Here is an 8438-nt window from a genome sequence, read left to right as displayed (position 1 = left end):
TCTCGCAACATTTTGTGCCATGATCCTTGCAATCTCTTCTTCACTTGGCCCTCTCAAGTAGTATTTGCCAAACTTTGCCACCACAGCTCGTCAAAACTTGTACATGCAGGCAGTAGACTCACTCATGCGAAGGTAGTCGCCATGTGTATCGACATGTGCTCCATATGCAAGCATCCTCATGGCGGCGGTGCACTTCTGAATCGACGAGAATCCGGCAACGACAACAACATCGTGCTTCAACTTTAAGTAGGGATCGAACTCTCAAACGTTGTGGAGGATATTCATGAACGAACCCTTGCTCATCCTATACCGGTGCCGAAAATTGTCGGGCGTGTGTTGCTTCATCTGCGAAGTAATCGTTGTGCAGCATGGTATGCCCATCCATCCTCTACGGGGCTTCGATTTATTTCTTCCCGCCTTTGAACCTCCGTGGAGCGGCCTCATTCGCTTCTCCGCCTTGGCGTCAAGCATGTTCTGGAGGGGCGCGATGATCGACAAATGCTCCCGAATGTCGTCGTCGAAAGCTTGCTCTTCCTCCAACAGTCGGATAATCATCTCGTCGTCGCTATCCATGTCTGAAGCAAAACAAATGGTTAAAATTCAGCCGCGGCAGAGGAGGCAACGAACAACTACCTATCACGCCTACCAGACAAGACGCCGAACACCTTTTGTGCGCGGAGGTGGGGTGGATTTGCCGGCGCGTTCTGGGACGCGTTGGCGAAGCGGCGGCGGCAAAAAGGACGGCGAGGGAGCCAGCCGCCACGACGGTACCCGACTCCGAAGAGATTTTCCGTCGAGACTGCCGAAAAATCGAGCGGCGGTGGATGGGTGGGAGGCACGGGAGAGGAGGCGCGACGAGAAATAAAAGGCGGGAACCGACCGTTCAGGATATGAGGAGGTGCGCGGGCGGGCAAAAACGAAGAACCTGGAGTAGTGCAGATAGGAGGAGGTGCGTGTGGATTAACTATAATCCAGGTTTTCTATCCAATACGCTTTTGAATGATTGTAATCCTGTCTGATTTTTAATGAAAGCTCTGATTCGAAAAAAAAAGAAATTTGTGTGCCTGCTCGTTCCGTTTCCGGTTTCCAGGACGCGAAGGCAGGCCTGTTCCAGTTCCGATCCCTAGTCGCAACCGACGGCGTCTTCACAATCACGTCTGGCTTCCCGCTTCCGCTATTTATGCGGTTGGGTCTATGCGTGGCAGCCCTTGGTTCGAAAGTTGAAACCAAATCGGCGCCCTCTTGCTAGTGGGCGCACTCAACTGAATGGACCCACACATCAGTGACCATGTCAGAAGATGTGCCTCACCCGTACAGGTGACACAAGATCGCATGGACGCCGTCCACACACAACACCAGACGCGATTATTAAAACACACTAAAACACATCCCACTGCCATGTGGGCCGCACCCACACGCATGGCCCACCTCCAGCAGCCGTCTCGATTTAGGTTTCCCGTGACGTCCGTCCGCGACCCACTGTCTTGCGATGCAAGAGGAGGAGGCCGCGCATGGATCTCCCCGACCCTCGTAGACAAAAAACACCGCGAGTTCCGCACTAATCACCAAACTGCCACGGCCCGCGCGGGGGCAGTTTCGGTAACGGAGGAGCGGTGGCAGAATTGTGGATAGACAGCGCTGCCCGAGGGCAGAGACGGAACACCGCAAAAGATAAAGCCTCTATTTGGACCCCCGGCTCTGCTCCCATCGCCATTGCTGCTCTCTTCTTCCTCCTCCCACCCCTCGTCTCCTCTTCTTCTTCTCACAATTTCTCCCTGTAAATTTCCCTCCTCTTCGTTCCCTGTACTGCGACGCACAGAGCCAGAACGGAGTGATTGGCAGGAGGCCGGGCCTGCGCCGGTGGCCGGAGGGCCAATTTTGATGCGCGGCCTCCTCGAGGTCCACGCGATTGGCAGAGGCGCCGCGTCCAGCAGCTCCGTCAAACTGAAGGCCGCTCCGGCATTGGACATGATGAGGTAGCCGGCAGATCTCCGGCCTCTCTTCTCCTCCACCTCCTCCTCCTCCTTCCCCGTGTGGTTCTTCGTTTCCTCCGTGTCTGTTTGTGTTCAGATCAAGCCGTGCGCTGTTTCTGTCTTGTGTGCGTTTGATTTTCTGTTTCGCTTCGGTTGGTGGCGGATTTCATCGATTCGCCCGCCGGCTAAGTTCCGGCCTGCCTTGTCAAATTTTCAACCTTCTACGCGTTTATTCTGGCCGATGCTTCTTCTCCTCGAGTTTGGGCGTTCTCTGCTCTTCCTCCGGCGTGGTTGATCTGTGTTTTGGTATTTGGATTCTGGGTGTGCCAAAATTTGCGCTGCTGCGTTTGACCACCGATTCGGTGTTGTTAATCTCTGTATTTCGCAGTATTCTGCTTGTGCTCTGAAGGTTGTCTTCCAAAATTTCTCTGTTTCCAATGATTTTCCGTCCGTTTCGTCTAGGCGAGCGGCATCCTGCCGTTTCTCCGTTTCTGCATCCTCAGGTTCTCTCCGTGTGAATGAAGGTTGGAGTTCATACAAGTGTGTTCTTGTTCATCCCATCAGACGCTGTCGGTCGCGTTGTTTTGTTCATCTTAACTGCTAGTGTTTGTTGAATTTTACGGTCGATTTTCCTCAGTTGATCGATCCGTGTGGTTCTTCGTTTCATTTCACCGGCAACTCCATGGCGTTCGATTTGTTACTTACATTCCGCAGCAGATCCCTTTGTCCGGGCCAAATCGCTAACCTGCACCCTTGCGTTTCAGGTACCAAAGACTCAGCCCGGACTGCCTCCCGCTGACGAACGGTGGCGGCAGCGGCGGCGTGGCCCGCAAGCCGGCGTCGAGATCCTTCAGAGACGAGGACGCCCCCGCCGCCGCCTCCACCGACGGGTCCAGACAGGCCTCCTACCTCGCCGCCTCCCAGCCGGACTCAAAGCCGTCCAGGCCGCGCGCGCCGCAGCCGCCGGCATCTTCCGCCGCCCGGAGCCCGGCGCGGGACCACGGGCTGCACCAGCACCAGCACCACCCCTCCGACTCCTCCGACACGGCCTCCCCGAGCTCCACCGGCGGCGCGGTCACCGGCGACGTGCTTCTACAGTGGGGCCACAACAAGCGATCCCGCTGCCGGCGCGACTCCTCCGCGGCGTCCTCGGCCGCGTCGCCGTCCTCGCAGCGCCGGCAGGCGCTCGGCGGCAAGATCCAGCGCCGCGCGTCGGCGCCCTCATCAGAGAAGCTGATGCCGCCTCCCCCCGCCACGGCCACCCGTGGGTCGAACCTGAGGTCCTCCTCGTCCTTCCCGCCCCGCGCCGCCGGAGGCGACGCCACCACCCACCAGCCGCCTCCCCACCACCACGGCAGGTACGGCCTCCCGTCGCCGTCTCGCCCCGTATCCTATGTGAGAGCTCCGCCCGCTCGCTCGCACGCTCCCCGTTTGTCGCCGGTTTTACGCGGTGCGACTTTGTAGTTAGTTTCCGGTTCTGCCCCCGAGCGAGCGGGGAAACTACCGGGCCACATCTTGTTCTTGTTGGATGGATGGAGTGGGAAGTGGTGGGATCGTGGGCTGGCCTTCGCGGCGTTATTTATTTATTCGCCCGGTTTTTTTGGTGCTCGGGTTTGGCTCTCTTTTGGTGGTGGTTTATTTGGTGAGCTGCGCCGCCCGCGCGCTCACCCGTCATTTAGCGAGAGCTGGAGTTGGAGGAAAGATTCCTGTCTCTATTCCTCAGTTTTTCTCCAAAAATTCAAAGTAGGTTTTCTGATTTATTTTATTTTTATATTTATGTAGTTGTGATGATCTGGATCGCGTCGTCGATCAGTTTCCTGATTTTCGTGTTATTTTACGTTTTTCAAAGTTGTTTTTTTGGTGGAAAGTTTTGTGTCTGGATCTGACTAGGGGTGGTAACTTTACCACTTGACTGATCCTTGGACGCAGGGTCACGTAGGCATCCGTATTTGTCACACATTGCGTGATGCATGGGGGACCCAGCTAGATTTTCCATATCTGCACAAATTCCTTGATGGCAGCACTACTCGTTACTCGTTAGTTAGGGGCACAAACTCCTTGGATTGTTCGCTTCATATATACTATCGAGTAGATATTGTGAGGGTTTGCAGTAGCACGATGATGCTATGAATCGCAGCATCAAGGAGAGGAAGAGGAGCAACGAAAGGGAGTACTAGTACTAGCGGTAGGGGCAGATGGTTATAAATATGTGTGCACATCTCAACGAACGCCCCCTCTTTTCCCTTTTTCTTTCTATATTATGGCCATCAAACTGTAGCACTAGCTTTGCTTAGTTTTGCATATATTGTATCCATCCTGTTGTGGTAAGTCTCTGCTCGTAGAATAGGAGAGTACAACCAGCACCACCAATCCTCCCTACCCAACCTTCTTCCCCTTCCCAACCACCTCCACCACGATCGATCGACCCCATGATTGACGCCATGTTTTCCTCCTTTGCCTGTACGATCAGGGAGGAGCGATCGGGCGGCGTGCAGAAGCGGTCGTCGCCGGACAAGGCGCACAGCAGCAAGCCCACCACCGCGGTGGATCATCATCACATGGATTCCAAGAACAGCAACCACCACCCATACCACGACTCGCCGGTGCTGCACGGGAACGGCGGCGAGAAGCTGGTTGTGGAGCGGTTCGAGCTCCCCCGGATCTACATCTCCCTTTCCCGCAAGGAGAAGGAGGACGACTTCCTGGCCATGAAGGGCAGCAAGCTGCCGCAGAGGCCCAAGAAGAGGGCCAAGAACGTGGACAAGTCGCTCCAAGTATGCATCCTCCGTCTACTACTGCAACCAACCAATTCGTCCGATCGGATCTAGGGCTGTATCCGATGTAGTACAGAACTAACATGTGCTTTCTGTGCTGCAGTTCGTCTTCCCCGGGATGTGGCTCTCCGATTTGACCAGGGGCCGGTATGAGGTGCGAGAGAAGAAATGTGTCAAGAAGGTATATACCCATTAATCCCCATTTTCATTGACATGTTCAACTTTTATTTCTTCTTTCTATTGTGCCGAAAAAGAAAAAAGAAAAAGAATTAGGAGTTGCAGTTTCACGTTGATTGATTCACGGCATGCGACTGATGGGTTGCGACGCTGATTAAAGCCTTAATAAAGGGGGCTAATTTGTTGCCCCCTTTTTTCTGCCTTAATAAAGGGAGTAATTAGTTGCCCCTTTATTAACCTTTCATTTGGGATGGTCACGTGGGGCCCATGGCCCGTGATGTGCTCATTGATGATGGCGCCAGGTTAATTTACCTCGGCTTTATTGCTGTGGACGTCGAATGCAAGGCAGGCAGCGATCTGTATATTCTTCTCTTTGCCCTAACCGGAGGAGTCTTCTAGGTTTAGTAGATTCATCCATCTGCCTGCCAACGGCGCTGTCATCTGGTGCTTTGCCGAACCAGAGAGCCAAACACGTCTAGCAACTCGACCGCTACCAGTAGCCACAAAAGAAAAATCCCCGTGGCCGCTTTGAGCTGGGGTCGGCCTGTCAGCATCACGGCCAAGCCCTTACAAACAGGGTGCTGAAGATCAGCCACTGACTGGTGGGCCCACCTGATAGGGCCCATGTGGACGGGGCATGTAGTATCTGTCAATTGCTAGGACCACATGATCGCGCGCCTGGATAGAGCTTGGAATCATAATAACCATGAAAAAAGAGACAGAATGAATGAATAATGCGAGAAAAGTGGTGTTATCTTTTGATCGTCTTGTCTGTTTGGATTAACGCTGCTGTAGAGTTTAGTCTCTGCGCCATGTCGATAGGAACAAGGCACCAGCCCCTGGATCGCGTAGCAACTTGGGGAAAGGAATATTGTAACATGAACTCAAGTGTTTAGGTGGCTACTATTAAATCTCAAAAGACTGGAGGAAGGTTAGATCGTGCTTGGGTGTTAGATACGCCTGTTTATTATTGGACACGCACATGCTCGTCTAGGAACCTTGTACTAGTAACAGTGGAAATATTAAGGTTTCTACGTACTAACTGAGAACTCTCTTGATCTGAAATGCAGAGGCGAAGAGGGCTGAAAGGGATGGAGACCATGGACAGCGACTCGGAGTGATCGAGGACGAGACGGTCTAACAGGCGAGACAACAAAGAGGGATGTGTGGTGGGTGATTGGTGAGGGGAGTTGGATGAGAGTGAGAGCAAAGAGCGGTAGAGCTTAGGCTAAAACCAAGGGATGATGAGTGTTCTGTAAATGGAGATGGTGGGAGGCAAGAGTGGGCTTTGTCTTGGAGGCGATGATGACGATGCGCCGGCTGTTTTCTTATTCTTTTCTTTCGGGGGTTGGTTCGAAATAGTATCATTTTGGGGTTGTCCACTTGGCATCTCGTGACTTCCTGCATGCACGTAACTTGGAGGTGTCCGCGTCCGACACGCTAGGCCAATTTCTCCTTCTATCTGCTTTTGTAATTTCGATCCTTCTTCCCTCTTCTCGTCCTGCAACTTTGTCTCTCTGCAGGATTCGATAGCTATAGGATGATCTGACGTGCTAGTGTTGATGGGTCAAATGTGAATAGCTGACGTGGACTCAGCTCTTGCTCCAGCGAGTTGGCCAGTGGCCCTTTCCGGAGCTGTGGAAGGAGATCCGTGGTAGACCGACTATCACTGACACTTACCGAGCAGTCCTTTATATTTACTCCCTCTATGTATCTAGATATATTTTAATTCTAATTACATTCATATGAGCGGCAAAGTAATATGAAACATAGGTGATATTAAAAGGTTTTAGAGCAATTCTAGCGGATCTCAAAACACCTCAAAACCGGAAGCAACCAACTTTTGCGGCTTTGATCGGGAAACAGCTAGTACCGGGAAAAAATATATCCAGATCCCCCAATAAAAACCCCATTTTACCTTAGATTCCTAGTTTTGTAGGCCAATTTTCCAGCACCCGCAATGCTATAAAAATGGTTGGAGTTGTCACCTTCTAGACTCGCTAGAATTTGCGAAAATTCGCATGTGCCGCTTCAAGTTCGTTCGATGGCACTCATCCCCATCGACCTGCTTGAAATCACACCTAGAAGGTAGGCGAGGATTACCAAGAGCTTGAGCCGAGGTGGACCCGCAAAACGTGTAGGGATTTGAGCACCGCTGGATGAGCGAGCATCTCGTGCGGGGGGGGGGGGGGGGGGGGGGAAAACAACTCCATGCATAAGCGTCTGCGGGCTGCGGCGGTTAGCAGGCGGCGCCGATGTCTAGGGGGCACGGTGCGGCCTCCGCAAGAGATGAGACTAGGGTGGGAGCGGGCGGTTCCGCGTGGCTTGGAACAAGATAGGTCTGACGCGATGACAACATGTCTTCCGAGAAAGATGAGGGAACGGGGAAAAGAAAATGAAAAAAATGAAAAAAAAAGTTTTACGAGTTCAATTTGAGCAAAATTTCACACAGCGAACTTTTATTTTTATTTTTGCGGGCAACTGCGAACTGTTTTTTTTTTGACATGCGAACAGTTTTTCGGTGTACCTGATCCGTGTTTTAGGTATTAGATGCTCTTAGTCTTAGTCTTAGATTTGGGTTCATGCATTTGGGCTCTGGCTGTGCGCATGAGTCGGGATTGCGGAAAACTGCCCCCCCACCCCCCACCCCCCTTTTTAAGTAATATAAGAACCCAAATCTAGGTTCCTATAAACTTGAACATATGTAGCTGGATTATACATCCACTTTTTTTTTACTAGTAAGATCATCTCCATCCACGGGGAACTCCAAATAGGCATCGACAGGTGCGTCGGCATCGCGCTATGGGGACGCCGACACCTGCCCCCAATTAAGTGAGAGGTTGTATATACGGCAACCCCTATAAGAAACCCTAAAATAAATTGCAAAGAACAAATCAAATTTTAATTGAGTTAGAATTATTACATAGGCTTCATTACATAGTTGTAAAATGTGAAAATATTGATGAAACCTAAACTAGAGGTTTTTGTTGGCCCTCCCATACTAGCTGGGAGAAGTCACCCAAACTAGAGGGTTATGGTACCCGTCTTCATTGCTGCAAAGGAATAACATCTAGAAACCCACAGTAGGGACTTATGCTAGCTCTCGTCATCTTTGTTACAAAGAAAGAACATCAAGAAACCTAAACTGCAAGCTTCTTCTCACCGCCGATGTCGTCGTTGTTGCCAGCGCCTTGGTAGTGCCTACAACAGGATGTGTCATCAAACACCTGCACTGCGAGCTCGACGTCGCCTTCCCACATGAAGTTCACCAAGCATCCGACCCCCATGTTGTGGGCGCGGGTGAACTTCTCCCAGCTAGTTTGGAGGAACATGTGGCCTTCCCAGTCGAACAACACCTCAATAGCCCACCGGCAAAAGCAACAACTGGCTTCTCGTAAGTGCACGCCAGTCGGTGAGATATTGCGCGAACTTCTCTAGGAGCCTTTTTTGAACCGAAAAGGGTCCTCCTTGATGAGGACGAGGAACTCGAAGAAGTCGAGGTGGAAGCAGTCAG

General features: G+C 52.0%; 1 protein-coding gene across 1 annotated transcript; it reads left to right on the top strand.

The window, feature by feature from the left end:
• Window positions 1-1704: 1704 nt before the first annotated feature.
• Window positions 1705-6306, top strand: LOC127343346 (uncharacterized). The gene is made up of 5 exons (XM_051369461.2): window positions 1705-1976; window positions 2738-3331; window positions 4444-4747; window positions 4851-4928; window positions 5995-6306. The coding sequence occupies exons 1-5, from the start codon at window positions 1882-1884 to the stop codon at window positions 6043-6045; spliced, it is 1122 nt and encodes a 373-aa protein (XP_051225421.1). The 5' UTR covers window positions 1705-1881; the 3' UTR covers window positions 6046-6306.
• Window positions 6307-8438: the final 2132 nt, after the last annotated feature.

Source organism: Lolium perenne, chromosome 3 (genome assembly GCF_019359855.2).
Source record: "Lolium perenne isolate Kyuss_39 chromosome 3, Kyuss_2.0, whole genome shotgun sequence".
In the NCBI taxonomy this organism is placed as follows: domain Eukaryota; kingdom Viridiplantae; phylum Streptophyta; class Magnoliopsida; order Poales; family Poaceae; genus Lolium; species Lolium perenne.
The sequence above is the reverse complement of the archived record's forward strand: the minus strand, read 5'-3'. Positions and strand labels throughout refer to the sequence as shown.

Bases quoted from the DNA above. Each gene is read 5' to 3' on its own strand.
- LOC127343346 (XM_051369461.2), top strand. From the start codon at position 1,882: ATGCGCGGCCTCCTCGAGGTCCACGCGATTGGCAGAGGCGCCGCGTCC. The intron at 1,977-2,737 runs GTAGCCGGCAGA...CTTGCGTTTCAG, and splicing joins CCGGCATTGGACATGATGAG to GTACCAAAGACTCAGCCCGG. The intron at 3,332-4,443 runs GTACGGCCTCCC...CTGTACGATCAG, and splicing joins CCTCCCCACCACCACGGCAG to GGAGGAGCGATCGGGCGGCG.